General features: G+C 34.0%; 2 protein-coding genes across 2 annotated transcripts in view; one reads left to right on the top strand and one right to left on the bottom strand.

The window, feature by feature from the left end:
* Positions 1–1,582: 1,582 nt before the first annotated feature.
* Positions 1,583–9,938, bottom strand: LOC128998068 (serine/arginine-rich splicing factor 1B-like). Its single transcript, XM_054424044.1, has 4 exons — positions 9,661–9,938; positions 5,430–5,614; positions 4,192–4,364; positions 1,583–3,139 (listed from the first exon to the last, which is right to left on the bottom strand). Exons 1-4 carry the CDS (start codon positions 9,822–9,824, stop codon positions 2,954–2,956), a joined length of 708 nt encoding a protein of 235 aa, XP_054280019.1. The 5' UTR covers positions 9,825–9,938; the 3' UTR covers positions 1,583–2,953.
* Positions 9,939–13,962: 4,024 nt separating this feature from the next.
* Positions 13,963–21,567, top strand: part of LOC128999055 (copper-transporting ATPase 2-like) — a 47,680-nt gene continuing 40,075 nt past the window's right edge. Inside the window, exons 1-2 of the mRNA XM_054425411.1 lie at positions 13,963–14,114; positions 17,040–17,161. Coding sequence (XP_054281386.1) covers positions 17,046–17,161 — 116 coding nt within the window. The 5' untranslated portion in view covers positions 13,963–14,114; positions 17,040–17,045. The remainder of the gene's footprint in view (positions 14,115–17,039; positions 17,162–21,567) is intronic.

The following is a 21,567-nucleotide window of genomic DNA, read 5'->3' as shown; positions in this document are numbered from 1 at the left end:
GTGATTTTAAACTTACAGTTTTTTAACCTGTACCAAGGTCAATGCCATTGTCATGATTGCGCAATATTCAAGATCCCTCCCCTTTATTATGCCGGATAATTTAGGTTCTACTGTACAATGTAAACACTGTACTGTAAAGTATTGTAGCCTATGCTACTTTAATTGTGTTTTAATGACGTCTAATCCCGACCTATATTGACCGACGCTGGTTCTGAACCTCGACTTAGCGAAATTCCTGCAAACATAACCTCTAAAATGAACCTCGTTTTAACGAAACCCTTGATATAACGAATATTCAGTTCGGTCCCTTCAGATTCGTTATACTGTATTAAGTTAGACCAAAAAACAGGAGATAATTTTTTTAGTAGGTTTTTCCAAATACAGTATATTATTGTTTCCAACTAAGCGGTAACACAGAAAAGTTGAATTACTTTTAGTATTCTGTCATTCTGCCTATGTCAATCAGGACTTAGGTCTGTCTAGCCTTCCAAACCATTTATACAATAACAATTTTTCATCATAAATACCCAACAATTCCTGGATATTTATTTATAGATTAAAATAATGTTGTTTATGTTATTTAACTGGTTATAAATTTATAAAATGATAAAAATTGAAATAGCCACAGCCTTTTTTAATATACTATTTTTTAATAAGTTAAATTTAACTGATGTTACTCGATTTAAGACACCAAACCCCATACTTATTTAGAAACTTTATGTATTATAAAAAAAAGTGCTAAATCATTAAACGAGCAAAGCTTCAAGTTACTGTAAAAGGTGTTATAGACTATCCTAATTTATCATGTAATAATAACAATAAAATATTTAAGGGTAAATATAAATGAATTTCAATTGATTCCATAAATACCCAAAATACCCGGGTATTTATGGATTATGGGTATTTACCCCGAGTTTTGAATACCTCGGGTATTTTACATCACTATCTGTGATTGTTTCCCGTAATTGTTATTTTAATGACGCAAAAAGGGAAAAATCTGTGATTTCGGTTGGGGTTTTCGACAATTATTCAATAATTTAAATTTCCCGGTACCTTACAAAATTCACATAGGTACAACCGTAGACAAATAGAATTATAGACCGACAGCAGTGCTGCAGTTAGCATAAGTTCTGGCATCCACCGCTGGGAGCGCTGTATGTTTAAGTAGCATGAGCGCTTTAACTACACGGTGCTCCCAGGGGTGGACGCAAGAACTTGTGCTAACTGCAGCACTGCTGTTGGTCTATATTTAATTATATTTGTCTATGGTACAATTAACAGATTTATTCTCGGTCATCTAAATTCATGTACAATTCCCAGTTTTCCTGGTTTCCAGGTTGGCTGGACACCCTGCAAAAGTATTCAGTTTAAACCTAAAAAAAAATTAAAAAAAAAAACAGCAATGGCCAAAACCAAATTGATCTAATTCAGAAAAGGAAGATATCATCAAAAATAGGATTGTAAGTAGGCTTATGTAATGTAATGATTGAGCTATGGTAGCTTTTTCTGTGGGTAAAATAACTATCAAAGCTGAAAGAAAAAGACAGGCCTGTTTTTAAGCCATTTAATTATTAGAAAAAGACTTGAAAAAAGTTACATCACAGCCATAATCAGTCTTTAGTCTTTTAGCACTCTAAGACACATCCATTGGCAAGAGAATCCTCTTGAATTATCCTGAACAATCCAGTCCAAAGAGGAATCCTCTTCCTATCAAATCCTTTGTCCATCCTTCAAGTAAACCTCTTCAATTATTCCATTGGAATAATAAGAGTATCCTTAGAATGTCAAAGGATCCTCTTGGAGAGATGATAAATAGGAAAGGAGATCCATCCGGGAAATAATACTCCTCCAGGAAATGAAGTGATCCTTAGGAAATCCTTGTGGACAAACCATTTAATGACTGAAGTGAAAGATATCGTTTGACACTTTATCGAGTTAACAAAGTTCGCAGAAATGTTTTAAATGCCTATAAATTGTGATCTGATGTGTTAACAAAAATAATTGTATCTAAATCTCCATGAAAAATGGTATAGCAGCATCCATTGTTTGAAGCGGAAAGTTATCATCCGATGGTTTTCATCATGAATTGTCATTTAAAATCTTAATTCACATCCAAAATGAATCGTCATTTAAAATCTTAATTCGCATCCAAAATTATAAGTCCCTTTTGATCCTTCATCCCTCAAATGGATTATCCACTCTTGAATGAATCCTTCCTCCTGGAGAAAATGTGATCCTTTTTAAAATACGTTTATTTTGTATTGGTACAAATAAAACACATTTTATCTTCACTGGCTAAATATTCACAGAGAAAATCTAACAGTAAATGTATTTACAGCTTAAAACTCATATCCAAAATGGAGCTGTAAGTTGTATCATAAAAAGTTAATTGTAAAAAAAATATGAGGCTGTTTCACAACTATAAATGCAGAGCATGGCATTTCAAAAACTATCAAAATATGAATTGCAATTCTTTTTTAAATTAGTACAATACACAGTATATTTCTTTCAAATAAATCGTCGAAAAACACTCTAATATTAAGTAAGAACTGAATGTGTGTATAATAATTCAAGTGTTCAACACAACTATACTTTCAAGATGGATTTAGAATAATAATATAAACCAAAACATCATAAAACTAACTACTATCACAATGACAGTAAACTTCAGTCTCTATAAACACATATCCACCTTTTCTCACACACAGTTGTACATGGAATAACAAGGAAAAAGTAGCCATATAGATATGTAACAAAGAAGAAAGAGTTCAGTTTAGGCCTCTTTGACTCAAAATTTGAGTAATCAAAATAGATATTTTATGGCCATCAAAACATCCAGCACTCGCAATTCAAAATCATTACAAGTAAAAACGAAACTAAACAAAAGAAAAACACTGTCCGATATATATACGGTAGTCCAGTTACATATCTAGATATGGAATTTTATCAGTTCTTAGGAGCGGGAGGACCTTGAACGCGAGTAGCTGCGGTGCACGGGAGAGTATGTGGGGGATCCTCGGCGACGTGGCGAGTAGCTGCGGCTACGTGAACGTCCACGGTCCACGCTTCCCCTCTCAACACTGTCCCTGGCGCCACCACCACTGTAATCCTCCTTGACTCTAATGTATGAAGTCTCACCCTGCAACACAACCCAAAGTGATAGTGGTGCCTTTACAAACCTAGTACAGTATAGTGTCGCCCAGCAAAAATCTGGCGAGTTTGTAAGCAGTTCGTTAGTTTTGTAAGTTGTGTTTTGTAAGTTTTAAGTATTTTTTTGTTCGTTATTTTTATATATGCGTGATCAATGCCCAAGCTTACTTATACTAACTTTTAAGCTAATTCAGGGCTTCATGGTGGCTATTGGAGACGGCCGTATAGCGATGTATTTTATGATTTTATCTTTACGTTGTTTCTCTCTAACTGAACTGAAACAGCTGTCGTGAGTTTGAGAATGGTGAGTTGTTAATGTTTTGTTGTTGATTGCTATTTGCTATTTTATGCGTAGTGTGTAGTGAATTGTTCAAAAATGGGTTATGATCTCCGTTCCAGTGATGTGATGAACTCCATGACTTTTATGTGATTCGTAATTTAAGTGATATTGATTATGACAATATTGAAGATGACTTTGAGTTTATAACTCAAGCAATATGGAACATTCAATGTAGGATTAGATGTATGAATGCTTATGTAAACACAAAACTCAGTGAAAATATTAGACCTACCTAAACTGGTGTTTTATTTAATTTAATAAAATATGTTATTATGTTTGTATTAAAAATAAAAATTACATGCTCCTTTATTTATAGGGATCCCGAGAAACACACATATATGTGTTATTAAATAAATATATAACTGGTATCGGTATCGATTGCGGAACTGAGAATCAAAACAGCAAAGTTCTGGAATCGGAATCGGTTTCGGAATCGACCAATTCTGGAATCGGCCCATCACTAGTTTTTAATTAGCCTAAGATAATCATTCACAAATATTGTTGAAAGTTAGATGAAATCAACTTATGAATCACTATGGCGTCTAGTTCCAAGAAGCGATGTAATGTGGCAAAGAATGACATGTTATGTTGTATTAAACAATATAATCAAAGATCTTTGAGATGCAAAGATATTGAAGTAGAATGATAATCTTTTAATCCAAAACTAAGTATTTGTGCAACTTAAATAATTTATCACCAACCTCGTGAGAACGGAAACGTGAGTCATCCAACTTTTTGAAGGCGTACTTCATGTCATCATAACGAAGAAATTCTACCACTCCAGTGCCATCTTTGTACACATCAGCAAAACAGACGTCTCCGGCTTCACGCATGTGGTCCTTCAGATCCTGCCAACTGCCTGAAGGTGGCAGACCTGCAATCATAAGTTTTACCTTAATTATGGAAGTTAAGCAGGAGATAGCACTGTTGAGTGATTACAAATCTGAAAAAGATGGTATTTTAACAAAATAATTTTTAAACTACACTATTTTAAGGTATTTAATAGAAATTATCAAATGTAAGTTGGTCTACCAAGAACAAAAATGAAACTTTGGAGTTTGATGATACATAATTCATATAAAATAGGTATGGCCACTGAGAACAATTGTATTAAAACAAGAGATTTGATTTTAATCCAAATGGTCGATAAAATGTTTTGTACCAAGCTATAAATGTTCCAGAATTAATTCTTAGTGGCAGGCCTAACCAATTTCCTTCCTCAACCGAGTCTTGACACACATCTGGCACACCCTACTGTCCTGTCAGTGCACGTGTCGCAAATGAATAGACAAATTAAAAATATGTTAAACTGTCAGTTATTGATTTATGTACCCGTAGCATAATTTGTGTTTTTGTGTTTTGTTCTGAACTATTGACACACAAAGTTCTTATACGATGATCTGATGATGAATGGATATCTGAAATGTCCATAATCTATTGAGGACAAAACTTTGACCAAAAGGCAACAACATGTAACTAAACATTTTTATTTTTCAAAAAATTGATCCGGAAACACCACAGTAAAAAATGAAATAAATTACCTATAGCCTGGAGAAATGTAGACTTTACCATGTAGACATTAGACATTTTTTTTTTTATAAGAGGTTGGCAACCTTGCATTTTCCTACCCTTGTATCCAGCAAAGCAAGGGGTGAACTGTACTGATCAAATGTAGTACCAGGATCCGAACCCACGACATCTTTGCCTTGGGCTTGAAGTCTGTAACGTTACCGACTGAGCCAAATACTCACCTGTTAGTCTCAATAGGACTTTCAGGAAGCTAAAAAAGTTCCTCAAGTTGAGCCAACAGTTGTATTATTTAATTCATAGAATAATTTAAAAGCATTTTTCTAGAACGTTTTAGGTGAATTGGGGGTTTGTAAATAAGTACGGTACCAAATATTTATGATATGAAATAAAAATATATAAATATACAAACCAGAAACAATGACTCGGTATTGAGATCGTCGTGCAGGGGGGCCACGGCCTCTTCCCATGCTACTTCCTCCACTTCCGCGACTTCCGCGGTAGCTGCTTGGTCCTCCACCACGAGGAAACTCAACACGCAGCCTGTAGCCGTCATAGTCGTACCCATCACGAGCGTGAACTGCATCTTCTGCGTCCCTGCAAGAGTAAAACATTCCACCTTTAATGGAAACTGTACTTGAGGAATAGATATTGTGTACACAACTTTGAATACAGGATACTTAAATGGTATTCAATATGTGGAAGATAGTGAGACACAACAAAATTTAAGGCCAATTCATTAGAATTTCTCATTAACAGCTGCAAGAATTTGTGATGCTTTGATTTCCATGAGAGAAAGCTTTTTAATGGAATTTGGCCGCTTTCCTTAAAAGCGTTATTTGAAGTACACTCGACATTGCCTCTACAGTAAAAATGCCACAAGCGTCGACAAGAAAAAAGTCCAATCTGGATTGGTCATAGTTTGGTTGCAAACAAGCTATAAGAGCAGAGGCAAGCTGCGTAGGTTGCTGCTAAATTGTCAAACAAAAGTTAAAAAATCTGATAGGCTACTTCTTGATGATACTACAATACTATGTAGTAGGGCCTACTGTACTGCAGTGCAAATTATAAAATACCACAACCCAATAACCCATTCATACTGAATCATGGGCATACATTTCCACTACTTTGCAGATTATGAAAACCATTAAAATGAGTTAAAAATGAAACAGACATAACATGTAGGCCGTTTGGAATGGAACTGAAAAATTAAGACAAGACACAAAAGTGGCAGGTAGTGATAATAAGTGTTAAAGCAGGTGAGGTCTGTTTATAGATCTGAACATGTTTCTTTAAACTGTTTTCATTTTCCAATATGACAGAAAACATGGAAGATGCAAAAGAGCAGTAAGTACTGTAATGTATTAATTGATGCTTTTCAAATCCATCGTAATACAGTACAGAAAGAACCTTTTGTTGAAATTAAAGATACAAGCAACCATTTTGTTACCAGACAAAACTATCTTGACCTTGGAGTTGTTAACCCCCCTTCCCTGCCCTTCCTACAAGTTGCGTTGTTTGTTTACTCCAGCGATAAGATAATCAGTTCTCAAAATCGTAATGCACTTTATGATGTTATAGATTTGCCACACATATAACAAATCAGATCAGATGTGGTCGAGCTACGAACAATGATGACAAACTGACAATAGGCTATGCTATATTTTTTGTGATCAATACAAAATAACTTATTCTTAGTCATCATATCCTGTGGAGATAAGCGAATAGTTAAGCTCTCATCGCCCAGCGTGGGAGCGGAAATACAAAGATTCCTAGAAAGCGGCGGTTAAACAGAACTGCTCTCAAAGCATGGTCGGTTAAAACAAACTGTATTATTTTACGATCGAAGGCGGATAATCCGATTATCGGTTAATACGAGGTCGGTTAAGAGGGGGTCTACTGTACCAACCAAAACCAACTTTTTTTATAAAAGTAGGAGGTTTCAAAGATTGATCATCAAGATATAGCCTAGAAAATGTTAAAGCAAAATATAGAATTAGTCGTCGTGGCTTTAATTTTATAGGAAGCTACGTTGGTAATATATTTTGTAAAAGAAAGTTAGTTCCGCTTGTGTGCCTACCTAAACTGAAGTAGGTCTACTATATTTTTATTTGTAAAAAGGCTTGACAAGGATGAGGTTTCAACCTTTAAGGCCTCAAGATATTTAAGAAAGGGTCTCAAAATGGAGATAACCACAATTTCTAGATCTTGTAATGGCTTTAAAAAAATAAGCACCCATATAGTTGTTCGTCGAGAGTCTGAAGTAAAGCACTGCCTCACGACGTTGCGCTGGGCGGGTTTGGGCCAATGAGGGTACGGGGTTGGGGACAGATTGTCACATGTACATGACTCAGGGGATGATTCGCAGTCGTTTCCTCGAAACATTTTCTCTTCACATGTCTCCCGTCCAAACATTTTGCGCTCAAATGGCTCATTCAGCTGTCAGCTGTCGTACCATAACATTAAACCCTGTGTATTAAGTCGCTTAAAATGACGTTTATTATTAGGTGTAGATATTTTTAATCATAGTCATATTAAACATTAGGATGGATTTTTTATCTCCAGTTAGGAAAAATAAAAGTGGACAAACAATATATAGGCCTACCGTAGTGAAAAAAAGTGTGTTATAAACGTTTACAAGACAGTATTGGATGAAAATCCAGGGATTTTGAAAGACAGCGCTATACTGGCAAGTATGGTTGGTAGGAAAACTAAGTGTTTACGCAATAATTTCCGCTTACAAACACAATCGGAGTTAGGACTCAAATCCAATCTAAACAAAGAGCAGAGACCAGATGCTTTATTATCAAAAATCAAGGACATGACAAAGTATGCAATCAGAAGAAAAGTACATATATTTTTTTCAAAAATATTCCACCAACCTATAACAAAGTTTCGGAAGCCATCAACGAAGATGCCCAGTTACCGAACTTCAAAAGGACAACTCTGTTAAAAATTCTGCAGCGACTTGGATTTAAGTTAACCTCTAGAGGAAGATATGCTTTCCTCATAGACTTAGACTGAGAAGATATCATATTGTGGCGATGGGACTATTTACCAAGATTAAAAATTCAGGCAAGAAGGAAGGCTGATTTGCTATTAAGACGAGACCTGGGTTAACGAGGGACACGTACGGAAGAACGTTTGGGTGGGCACCGAAGTAAAATGTAGAATGGATGTTTTTCTAAACGGTCTTTTACAGGTTTAAAAACACCTACAGGAAAAGGAATACGCCTCATCGTGGCCCATCTCGGCAGTGAAGATGGATTCATGGAAAACAGGGTTTAATCTTTCAACGAAATGAATGGTGATGTTTTCTTAAGCTATTTTCAGCATGTAATACCCCTTTTGAAGGAAAATGCAGTACGGTAATAGTTTGAGTAAACGCTTCATATCATTCAACAAAAGTTGAAAAACTACGGTATCGTACCAACTAACTCATTCAAAACACAAAACGGATAGTAACTTAGAATGGCTTGCAAAAAAGAAATAATAAGGCCTACAGATACGACTATGTTTGAAAAAGAACTCCTTAAAATTACTGAACCAAGAGAGAGGAAAACCTGTCATCTTACATTTAATTGATGAAAAGGCAAAACTTCAACCGTTTTACGGCTACCTCCCAAGCATTGCCAACCTAAACCAATCAAATTGATTTGGGCTCAATTAAGTTCGAGTCATGTTACGTCGAACGCTATTAGGGCCCAACACTTACTAACTTATGTCACTGTAGGCCTAAACGTCGTCAAAGATAGTGATGTCTTCGCAAATCTTGGAAATGCTCGCAATGTCGCCACAAACGCCGAAGGTTACCTTTAAGTTGCCGTAAGTTTCTAGATATGATTTTGTGAACGTCAGCAAGACTAAGATGATCCATGTAGGCCTAGCCTAGGGTATGTTGGCAATAAGTGATGTTGCCTGAAATTTCTTATAGACTCAAGTGATGTCACAAATGTCGAAAAGAACAAGCGATAGGCCTACCCCCCAAACAGTGCAGAAACTGGCCAAGTAAGTTACCACTGACGTCAGCGAAGGTAACTTAGTAGTAAGTTAAAACCGCAACCGTTGGCGATGTTGGGAGTGCCTCCATCAACAATAATTTAGAGAACCTTTCAATAGCCTAGGCCTAACTTACACTAAGATGTGGCAGCAATTACAATAAGTTTTAGTATAACATTTACGATATCTCGTGATCATAGCCATAATGGAACAAACTGCATGTGACAGAGACTGGGGTCTGCAATTACCTCAGTATCGTTTAGGCCTAAGTTAGGCTGACCTCAGTATCGCTTAGGCCTAAGTTAGGCCTATACCTAGTCTGCAACCTTAGTAAATAGCTTAGGCCTAGCCTAACTTAAGTCTTATCAAAGAATGCCTAATCCTATCCTCTATTCCTTGAGTAGTACAACACCTAAGTCACATTTTATTGGCCATTAGACATTCTGGCTCTGAAATATCCTACATTGAACCCTAGCTTAGGTGAGCCATTAAACAGGCTAGGCCTATATCAATGGGGGGCTAGGCGTGATACACCTAACTTACTTGGGCAAACCTTCGGTGGGCCTAGAATCTAAAAAAAAACTAACACTGAATCAATCAGCAAAAAAAATTAAAGAAACTAACGAAATTATCTCTAACTTTACCTGGCGTCTTCGAACTCGACAAAAGCAAAAGGAGGTCCTCTGCGGTTTTTTAAATCAACGAATGATACCTTCCCAAACTTGTAAAAAAGATCCTGAATGTCTTTAGTGCGTATATCTGGTGGGAGATTCCCAACGTATATTCTGCATTCACTACGGCTAGACATAGCGTTAAATTTTACTGTACGTAAGTTACAAAGCTAATAATTATCAACAACACTATGGAAATTGGAAAGCGATTGAACATTAACCAAGATGGCGAAAGGCGAAGCGAAATGCCGTAGCGTAGCCAGCCTAGCCTAGTCGCTAAAAAAGGCGGGTTGAGAGCAGTGTTGCCAGTTGCCACCAACTCTAGGCGAAAAGTCCCTAGATCTAGGAAATTTTGTCCCTAGAACGTCCCTTTCAGCTTTCAGCGGGGCTATAGAATACAATTATTGTCTACATGTTGTCCATTTGAGGTCCGGTTTGCGGTATTGTTCGTAACGATTTACAGTAATAACAACCAATAAGTAATTATTCATAGCTAAAATAAAAGTCAATACTTTGATGAATTATTTAAGACTATTACGATTTTAGGGTGTTATTTAGAATTGGAGATACAAGTCTTAAACTAAAGACGAACTTTAAAATTAAAATAATTTAATGTTAAATGAAGGTTCAAGACTAATTTTAATTTGTCAAAATTTATTAAGTGATTAATAAAATTAAACCCAAACATTTAATGAGTCTCTGTAATTTGAAACCACAAACAGATTTCTGAAAAGTTAAATTTAATTGTGTTAGCGTCTGTAGCTCCCCTAACAGCACTAGATATCCATTGAATATTCAATGTAGTTGAAATAAGTCTAAAGATATCTAAATGTAATTAAATATGTTTTTAAAATAAGTCCAAGAAATCTTTAAAATATCTGTTAAGATATTCTATAGATATTTAATAGATATTAAAAGTTTCTCAGTAGATATTTATATAATGTTTAGACGCAATATCCTAAAAATATTGTACATACATTCAGTACTAGATATCTACGAACAGATATCCTATAAATATCAATCGTACATTGACGATTGGATATTGATTATAAAGACGATAAATGCTGATAAGTGCATTATTGTTTCATCTAGAATATTTAATATTACAGTTAGCCTTATTAAAACACAGGATCTATAATAATCCAACAAATCAACAAACACTAATGAAACTAAAACTTAATTGTAGTTTTTATGTGGTTATTTTGGTAGATGAATTATAGTATGTTGTCTCCGTTACCCTAATCCGTGCTATGTTTAAACAAATCAAATAATTTTAATCAGCCCAAAGTGGACAAACAATTGCATTAGCGATGTTTATGAGAATATGATTACACTTTTCCAAAGGGAGTATTTCATTAAAGTCAAACTATTTCAGTCAGAAGGAAAGAAATGTGCATTACACCACGTAATATATAATAACACAAGTCTCACATGACCCAGAAGGTGTGAGAAACAAAAAAAACTGTTAAGCCATTCCGTAAAAACATTTTACAAATGACTATGAATGTATGATTAAACACCTTTTTATAATAATAATACATCTGCTTATAATAATAATAATAATAATAATAATAATAATAATAATGCAAATATTTTCTTTTTAGTTAAAATTCTTTGAGGAAATTAAATTGGTTGATCAATTTAAGGGTAAATATTAATTAATCATATAACAATCATAATAAATAACATTACTAATGGTAATTAATTAATTTATATTCAGATATCAGTATTCTCTCCAACTCCTAGAAAAAAAATTAATTTAACAACTTGATGCCTAAACAGAATCATAGTATCAAAAATATTTAAGTATTGTGACTATTATATCTGTTGGCTCCTCTTTAACCGCTTGAAAACCAGTAATATCAACAATCACAGGTAGCTCAGAGGTAAGGTAAGAAATATCTGCTGAAAGTAGAAATTAGTGACATTTAAACTTCTTCACAATATCTAACAAATATAAATATCTGGATATTGATCATCTATAGATATCTTAAATATCCAAGTTATATGTTTATAAGATATTCTATAGATAACTCTGTGCTGTGTCTGTGTCGTCTCCAACTAGTCCGTGTTTAGTGATCAATAGCTCAAATTGAATGCCCTTCCCCTTGCATCACTGGATATTTTAAGGCTAGAACGAACTGCAAGCGTTAATAAGAACAGGAGGAGAGATATTAGAAAAATAATCTTAAAAATGTTCAAAGTACGAAACGCCCATAAGAAATGTATGGGGAGAGTTTTTGTTTGAAAATATCTTTAAAACGAAAAAAGATATTTAAAAACGGATTTTGGCTTTGGATTCAGAGTAAAAATATAGTTTTAATAATGTGTCACAACACTATCATTAAATTTATAGTCATTTGTGCAACTAGTGAGCAAAGAGAGCAATTGCCTCACTCGAGAGAAATCCGTACTTACGAGCCGTAGGCGAGTAAGGAATAGTTTATCGAGTGAGGCAATTGCACTTTGCACTCGAGCTTTATATTTTTTCCTACAGTTACCATAAAACAAATAAATTGGTAAAGAAACGTAACATATTTTTACATAGAAGTGAACTTTTAATATGACATTTAATGAAAGTAGCATTACAGTACAACAGCTGACCAGCTGATTTACAGCCAGTGCTACAACTGCTGCCAACGTATTTCGCGCGCATACGACCTTGTCTGCATGTTACGCGCTCACTATTTCGTGCCTTCACGTTGAACATCTGGAGTGAGACAAAGTAATTAGAGTGAGACAATGTTAAAATTGTCTCGCTGTTTCACTGATGAGCGAATTGGCCACTTTGCTTTCTCAAATCAGTGAGAGAACATGTACATTGTTAGGTAACTGTAGGAAAACAATGCTTATTTATATCCAATATGCTGGATCCAAGATGGCGGCCAAAACGCGTTCCCTATTGGAATGAAGTACTAACCACCCAATAAATATATCATATCAGCGGTGGTCTCAAGTCAATTTCTCGAAAAATGTGCGTACAAAATGCATGTGGTAACTTTTTTAATTTGTCCAATGTTGGGAAAAGCCACCATTTTTAATCGTGATTTTAGGGGTTTTCCATGCACCGATTTTGGCAAGTTTTTAGTATATCACTCTGCACACCCAACACTACAAAATAAAGCCATAAAACTATTTCTTGCAATTTTTAACGATCCCTGCGTTGTTTTTTTTAGTTTGCTTAGACTATAAATATTTTTTACATTTTTTAAAATTTTCTCATATTTGGCAAAATAAATTTTGTTTGACAACTTCATATTCGTGTTCAGCACCCCCACGAATATAAAGTAAGCCTTAAAAAAGAAACCATAATCTTTAATCTAAAAAGAGCTATAACCTGTCCACTTCAAACCCTTTTAAAAACACATTTGATTGGACTAGTAATGACATGCCAAATTTGGACAATTTTGTTGTTACATCTCTTTTAGTTTTAAAGTTATAAAGACGTTCTAAGACTTAATTGTCACCCTGTATATACATTAAACATTAGTACCCTTTTTTTTCTTTATTGGATTTACACACGTGCGTGGTCGCTATACAGGGTTAGGCAAATGTCTGGAACCCCCCAGTTAACTTTTTAACGCATTGCAGTAGGAAAACCAAACTCCGGCACATATTTACAACATGAGAAAATTTTAAATTAGACACTCTGAGATTATGCACTAATTATGCATATTAATTCATAAACAGCAACGACTTCTTCGTGGGACACTCTGTCGATTACGGCTCACTATTTGTCACAACTCTAATATTAATATTCATTGAAAAGAAAGATTAAGATAGTGACCTTAGTAGATGATGAACTTAGTGTCGAAATGCATTAGTCAGTTTAAAAACTTAAAAAGGTTACTATAGTTTTTCTTTCAATTTATATAAATATGCTACTGTTAGATTTGGATTATTTATTAAGATTATTTAGGTGACATTCACACATACTAGTATGGTTTTCTGTAGACCAATGAATAGTCCTTAAATTATATTGCATACATCTTATTTTGATTAGTCAGCCAAAAAGCTGTTTCAACGTTATTGGAAAATCGGTGTTAATGGTTGTCGACGCTGTGGACCCCACTCACGTTTTATGGATAAGAGCTCTTATGTATGACTATATAATATGCCTGCCAAAGTAGACAAAAATAGTGGATTGTCCAATGTACTAATTTCTTCTGCTGTTCTCGTGTTCTGTCTGTTCTACAATCAGTGTTTGTTTTGTTTTTGTTAGTTTATCTCTAAAGCTGCTCTCAGTCTCAACTATACCAGTTGGAGTTGACAGTTACTAGTTGTGTATGGCGTTATAGAAGCTATGGAGTGGGCCTAGAATCCTTAATATTGTATAAATAAAGGATACTACGGCAAAAGTTCTTTCAAGCCTCTACATTTATATCAAATTTTATTTAATGCTGTGCATTGACTGACGATTTAACAAGGTAACTTATCAACTAACCTAAAACTCATAATGGTTGCATCTAAGCCTAGGGTATTCGGACTTAGCCTATTTCGCACTCTGTATGAATAATTTAAGCTTTTTTCTGTGTTTTTCAGTTATAGCTCTTCATGCAACTTTTGTAAGTTGAAATAATATCAACTTAACTCCAAAATATTTGAAGTTATTAGTTATGTCATGCTAATCCTAGAAAATAGTTTCAATCAACAGGATTGACCCATTTAATCTTGGAACAACATTTAGGCCTAGTCCATCCTACCATTTTCCTCATTAATTTAGTACATTCATTGACGCTAGTTCATTGAGCCGCTTCCTCAACGCTATTGGGTCATCACCATAATGTTATGAACAACACTCAAAGCAACAAGACCATTCTGTATTCTATTTCAAACATTGAGTTAACTTAAGTTTTTTTTATACACCTAAAACATACATGTAAAAAAATGCTCAGGAGACCTACCAATTTAAGAGATTTTGAATTAAAATTTCAAGTTCTCATTAAGTACTTTTAGAAGCAAACAGTTCGTAAATGCCACTCATAAATTTGAAAAATATTTTTGTTTGGCAAAATGCTGTTTCTTCAAAGTTAGGGCTAGGAATACATGTTCATCTTACACCTTAAAATGTATAAGTTAAGCCTAGTGATTCTTGAAAATATTAGGTAGGCTATAATAAACAGTAAGTAAAATTGAATCCATCTGAATTAGTGGCCTGGACCAGTTGGCTGACAAATTAATTTGTCGTCAGGCCACATAAACTTTTAACCGTCTTCAAATTAAATTGATTACCCAGTATGTGTTTTATTGTTCTTGTCTAATCCGTTGGCGTTTTACAGAGGAATTATATGGGAAAGTAATCGCTTTTAGGGAAAGCGATCCAAAACCGTATGTGTTTATTTATTTATTCATACGGTAGGCCTATACACCATTTTTACAATTAACCATGATTATATGCTAGGCGTATATGACAGTTAAATGCAAGAAATAAGGTAATCCACAAAATGACCAGATAATAGGCTACTTGTAAGTTACCATATCAAGAGTGAAAACTTAACATATTTCTTTTTTTTCCAAACGGCAATGAAACTTAAAATTCTGATATAAGATTAGGTGATACGGAAAAATTAATAAGTTTCTTTGGCTTTTAACAGACACAATACAAAATGTGCTGTGAATCAAACCCATCCCTCCCGCACGGAAGTCTGAGACGCTAACCACTAGGCTAGCAACACACCCATGTTTTAAGGCATTACGGCAATAACTGTAGTATCTAGCTATCAAGGTCCTTAATTACCTTCATTACCTCCTCCTTGACCGAGACCAGCAGAGCCGGATAGGTTGCGTCAATTTTCTATTTACACTATATAGGTACATAAAAACTTCCATAGATTGAAGTATGAACTATATTAAAAGTACTTTGGCGTTGGATGATTTTGCCGCAGGCTTATTGACTTAAAGTTTCTCATTAAAATAGTCTTGTAGGCTGTAATGGTTTCTCCCTCAACAAGCTATTTAGGGCTGTACGAAAGGCCGTTTCCCCTTGGTTTTTGATTGACGTAGGCAGGTGGTTATAAATCTTCAGCGCAAGCGTTGGGAAAGAGTTTTTGGTTTTAGACAGCCGGCAGAAAGGTATGTCCAGGTCGGAGCAATGTCTTGTACCATGGCTATGAACAGTATTTCTCGTAGGGAATTTAAGTAGGTTTGCCTTCACATGGTCGACTGACAAAAAAATTTAATGACTGACATTAGTTAAAATACTGGTGCTGACAAACAGAGGTTAGCAATGGTCATTTATTTTACTAGAAGTTAAAATACGTAGGCTACTGCTTTCTTCTGCAATTTGAGAATTTCATGACATGATGGTGCATGGCCCCAGAGAAGGAGACCATAGCTTAAAATACTATGGAACAGAGTGTGGTACACTATAATCAAATAAGGTTTACTGACAAGCCTAGTCAACTTCCGAAGTAGATGGACCACCCTGGACAGTCTTTTACCAACTGATTGAATGTGTTTACCCCAAGCAAGTTTTAGATCAATTGCAAAACCAAGAAGATTTACGCTGTAATTTTTGACTCGGTTGTCCAGTTGAGTTCAAATTTGTGGAATTGTATTCTGCTAGTAAAGGCCTTTAATTCTATGTATATATAAACCTATGCTCCCATTTAAGATTTCCTTCTGACTCCTTGCGGATATGACAGAAAACTTATAATTCCTTCATAAAGTATATTTTTAGGTGTCGTGTTGATGTACCAAATCTTATTGATTTATCTGTTACCGTACAGAACATATTAAACCCAAGGTGGGACTTTATTTACACCCTGTATTAAATCTCATAATAATTCTTAATCATAAGTTAATCAGTAAGGTAGGCTAATTTTTAACATAAATTTAAGCATGGATGTAAAGTTAAAGATGTTGGCTATCCTGCTAACTCAATGGTAATATTTGTTACTGGGCTTGTAGTATAATTCTTGTTTTCTTAGTTGAACGTTCAAGGTCAGCTGATGAGCCATTTTATAAACGAATAAAAAACATAATTTTTTTAACAAACAATAGGCCTACTTATATTCAAAAAGTAGATAAGATTTCATGCATTAATGAAATTAATGTAGGCCTACCTATCAGTTATGGTGATTTTTAATGACCAAAATTATATACCTATACCTATATATTATTAAGTAAAAAATTAAAAAAGAAAAAGGATACCTCCTACTTATGTTTATCTATATAATCACCTGTGTAAATATATATTTGTGTGTTATTGTTGAAAATGCCCAATTTTCATTACAGCCATTGTAGATCATAAAAAAGAAATTTGAATAATTCAAAAGAAATATGTAACTTATATTGAAGCATAGTTTACGATTAAAGGTTACAGAGGAAATCACAATTTTTGTGTGTTTTAGTTGACAATGATGAAATCAAAGGAGAAGCATGAAGAACCAGAAGAATGTATTGGTTTGGTTGATAATATTCGCCCTATCATTGTAATTCAAGGCAGTAAAGAATCTGATTTCATGCAACAAAAGTAAGTAACTTTGAGTATTGTTGTAACTGATTTTGAATTCCGAAATGGAGTTGATTAGGTTAATAAATTGCATGAAAGAAAAGTGAGTAAATAAATTAAAAATTCCCTTGCACGTATATTTCACCTTGGGATTCTGCAACCACATAGAAAAAGGTAGATCTAGAACTGTTCATTGGATATTGCACATCTCTTAACTTGCTTAAAGTTGAGTTTTTGTATGTTTTAACCCTTTAGGTGCTATGCGACGATATATTGTTGTGCGTATTTCCCCGGAAAGTGCTATGGAACGATATATCGCTGTTCACGTTTTATCCGAAAAGTGCTAAGCGACAATATAGCCAATATATCATGCTGGCGCGACTTTCGATCGTGTGAGTTTGAATGGGCATATCGGTTGTCGTTTCGAAAAGCGATGGTTTCCTTCGATTCCTCATCGTGGCCCGATATATCGTTCCTTAGCATTTTTGAGATGAACTATTTTTTTTACTAATTTTTTTTCTTGCACACTAGACCTCGCCCCTGTGGCAAGCCTAGCACTTTTTCGGACAAAACAAGTAAATAACTCTAGAATTTTTTGATAGTTGTAAAAAAATTCTAGCATTGAAAGGGTTAACTTGATAAAGTAAAAACTCTTATTGAGCCCTTTGGTAAATACTGAACAAACTTGAAAACTAGTTATTTACAAAACTATGTTTGCACATCAAAGTTGTATTTAGGAAGAAATTAACAGACAATACTTGCAATACAGTAGAACCCCTCATATCTAGCCATCGCGGAATGAAGCTAATAGTAAACTAAAAAAAACACACAAAAAAACACACACACAAGTTATGATTTAAAGATTCTGAAATAAAGTGTTCAAATATTGTGCCTTCAATTACATCATCTTCACAATTTTCGTTTATATTTGGGTTTCTCCATAGTCCCTTTTTGTGGTAAAATGATAATGATAATTATAATAATAATTAAAATAGTTATTACTAATAATAATTGTTAGTAGTATTATTTAATGAGGGGTTGAAAAAAATTCAAGAACAGACCAAAAACATTGGGAACCAGCTTTAAAGAATCAATGTCTGCCCTCTAGTAGCTTTCCCTCCAAGGAAGGGCTGTCAGCATTGTCATTTTGAGGCTTTATGAAAGATACAACATACTATATTATTAATCTACTACAGTAAAATGGTAGAATTCCTTTGAAGTTCATATTCTAGAAATTAGATTTTTTTGCATGTAAACTTTCTTATGTTTTATTTTCCTTTCAGCACTATCCAAAAAAAGACTTTTAGAAATATCTCTATGAATCTGTGTAGTTAAATACTCCTGAAATAGGAAAGTGATTGTTATTTTTATTTTAAAAAAGTGTGAAGTGTTATACTGTACGGTAGCACTTTTTAAAGACATTGATCAAAACTCCATCAACAGATTTTGATTGATCTCAAAAAATATATTTATAGGTGCAATTTCCTCAGTCACCCATCATGCCTCACGAAGCACAAAATGTTAAAAAGCTATTTAAATTTATGTAAAGAATTTTAGATTGAACTTTGAAAATGTTTTCCTCTACGTTTTGGAGAATCGCCCATATTTTTTTTTATCTGTAATTAAATTAATTTGGGTTTAGAAGAGTTGAAAATTTGAAGCATTCTAAAATTGTTAACAAATTAAACAACTATATAAATATAGCCCCATTATTTAGGTTATTTGTTTGGATCTAGTATTCTACTAGAGATTATTACTAAAAATTGTTTAGATTGCTATCCAGTTCAATTTTATTATACGGACTATAAATTAGTAATGAGGTTGTTAAGATTATTTGCTTTCCTGATGTTATAAAAGCTTGAATATCACTCAAACAATTTGTGATTGAGTGGGACATTGCTTAATCACCATCAGCAGATTTTATTTTTGTGTTAAAAGCCTGAATAATAAACTGCTGGTTAATGTGGATACAACTGTGATACCTATAATATAATATTGACTAATATCAAGAAATGTAATTATCTGTTGCAAAGTAAAGAAGAATGAGTGTTTTGAATAACTTCTTGGAATTATATTGCAACGGTTTTAATTTTCCATCACACTCTCTTAGCCTATTTGAGACACAGTGCAGGTGATTTGTAATATACTTGTTACAAATATCAAAGGGAATAAAATAAAGAACTGCTTTTAAGTGTTTAAAAACATGCTTCATATAGGTAAATTATCCATATTTCATTTACACCCTTTTCTGGACATGAATCAATAAAACCGGAAGACATCAATAACACTGTTCAAGTAAATTTGGGATGAAATAGACAGGAAAGAAAAGACAAAGTAAAGCCTTTTTAACACCACACACAGTTTTTATATTGACATAGCATATATGTGTATAATTGTGTTACTTTTATCCGTCCTTATTTTAAAAATTTAGAAATTTCCAATATACATTTATCTTATCTCAGTTACCACAGTTGTGTGTAAATTGCTATCATATCTGATGTTTTAACAGGAAAGTAAGAGTGTTTCCATTGTTTTTATGGTTATTGTTTGAATTTTTACATTCAGTTTGGATATCAATACCTCTGTAGTAAAATGATACACTTGGTTTTAGGATTTGTAAAAGACATTTTCCACTTTGTATCTTAATGTATGTACCTTAAAACTTTGAAATTGCGATATCTTTATTCTTTACTCAATTTTATCGTGATAGGCCCTGTAAACAATTAACAATTTTGTATGAAAAGCGCAGAGGTTTTTATTCAGTAGGAAATGGACACAAAATTTAATTGATGGTTGTACCTTGTTTAAGTGTGGACAATTTTTTATTAATACAATGTTTACTTTACCAGATGTCAAAGGAAGCTTAATCATGATATGTTTACATCTAAGTACAATGTATTCCTAACTAAGAAATGAAATATGTACTTACTAAGCAGTTAATAATTGTAGATTTTATGGAGTAAAAATTCAATTTTAGTTTTAAAACCTTCACCAGCCTTCACATATTGCTTTCCTGCATATGGAAACTGCATCTCTAAGGAGGACATGGCAAGAGTTCAGAGAATTCAAAATTCTGCCATAAGGTTCATTTTTGGCCTTAGTCGCTTTGACCACGTGTCCTCCTACCGAGATGCTGCTAAGCTCATCCCAATGGATGACATGTGCAGAAAACTGACCTGCTGCCTGGTCCACAAAGTGCTCACGCTGGGAGAGCCTCATTACCTCAGTGAGAGGCTGAAGTACAGGAGGGAGATCTGTCTACGTAGTACTCGCTCTGACCTCAGGCTTCACTTTCCTAAAGTTAGGCTTGAGGCTGGAAGAAGGTCTTTTTCTTACTTCGGCCCGCAGTTGTACAATAGCCTCCCTCAAGTGATTAAGGGTTCGAAATCTTATAACTCATTCAGGGCGGCAATGAAAAAAACAAGTGTAAAATTTATGTTTTAAATCATTCTGTTGACATTTCTTGTATATACTTATGTAAATATATTAGGATAGTTTAGATATAGTGACTTGAGTTAGTTTGAAAAACATGTATCATGAAACTCGCTCGTAAATAAAGGCATTTTTATTTATTTATTTAAAACATAATTCAAAATATGCACGAGTTATCATCCCTGTGGCAGAACTCATAAGTGTTCAAGATCATTTTTGAAACAACATATTGTGTTAGCAGTTGCAATATTCTTTTCCTTTACCAAATCAGGCAAAGAAGTATTTAATACAATTTAAAATTAAATTCATAAAAAAATCCAAAACTTATTTTTACTCCTAAAATTCAATTGCTTAATTAGTTTGTGTTTTGAACTTATTTAATTAAATGTTGAATCAGACATTTTCAACAATATTTCTTTCAAGAATTTTGTATGGTAGCCTCTCTTCTGAAAAATGAATGTTGAAATAGTTATTATTAGTGAAAGGTCACTACAATGAATAAACTGAACTATTGTTATCAATTTTACTTTTACTTCTCTTAAAACTATTTATATGAGCATAACTCAACCAAACCAGCTGTAAAATGTAATTGAAGCTTACACGTACCGGTACTGTAAGGCAGCATTCATACTATGGAGAACCGTTAGGTCCAGTCAATGGCCAAGCAGTCTAAGGCGTTGTACATTGTTCAAAAGGTAACTAGTAAAATTTCTACAGGACTATACATTTTAAATGGGATGTAATTTTTATGTAATTTTGATAGTTTATTAACGTCCTTGACGTCGATAGGTTCTGTGAAGAGCTTCAGTTTGAAGCTTCAGCAATAACATCAACTGATCTTAATACCGTGATTTTGTCCTTATATCGCTCACCTGACGGAACTTTATCACAATTCCTTGACAGTCTTGAGGATCTACTACAGTACCTACTATCGGCCAAACCAGGCTACAAGTTCGTATTGGCGGGTGACTTCAATGTTGACTTTGGTTCTGGAG

This window comes from Macrosteles quadrilineatus, unplaced genomic scaffold (assembly GCF_028750875.1).
Source record: "Macrosteles quadrilineatus isolate MER2022 unplaced genomic scaffold, UCM_ALF_1.0 Scaffold_7__1_contigs__length_78375512, whole genome shotgun sequence".
NCBI classification, from domain to species: Eukaryota; Metazoa; Arthropoda; class Insecta; order Hemiptera; family Cicadellidae; genus Macrosteles; species Macrosteles quadrilineatus.
The sequence above is the reverse complement of the archived record's forward strand: the minus strand, read 5'-3'. Positions and strand labels throughout refer to the sequence as shown.

Coding starts and splice junctions, on each gene's coding strand:
- LOC128998068 (XM_054424044.1), bottom strand. CDS start 9,824: ATGTCTAGCCGTAGTGAATGCAGAATATACGTTGGGAATCTCCCACCA. Junction 5,615..9,660: donor GTCGAGTTCGAAGACGCCAG/GTAAAGTTAGAG, acceptor TTACTCTTGCAG/GGACGCAGAAGATGCAGTTC. Junction 4,365..5,429: donor ATACCGAGTCATTGTTTCTG/GTTTGTATATTT, acceptor TTATGATTGCAG/GTCTGCCACCTTCAGGCAGT.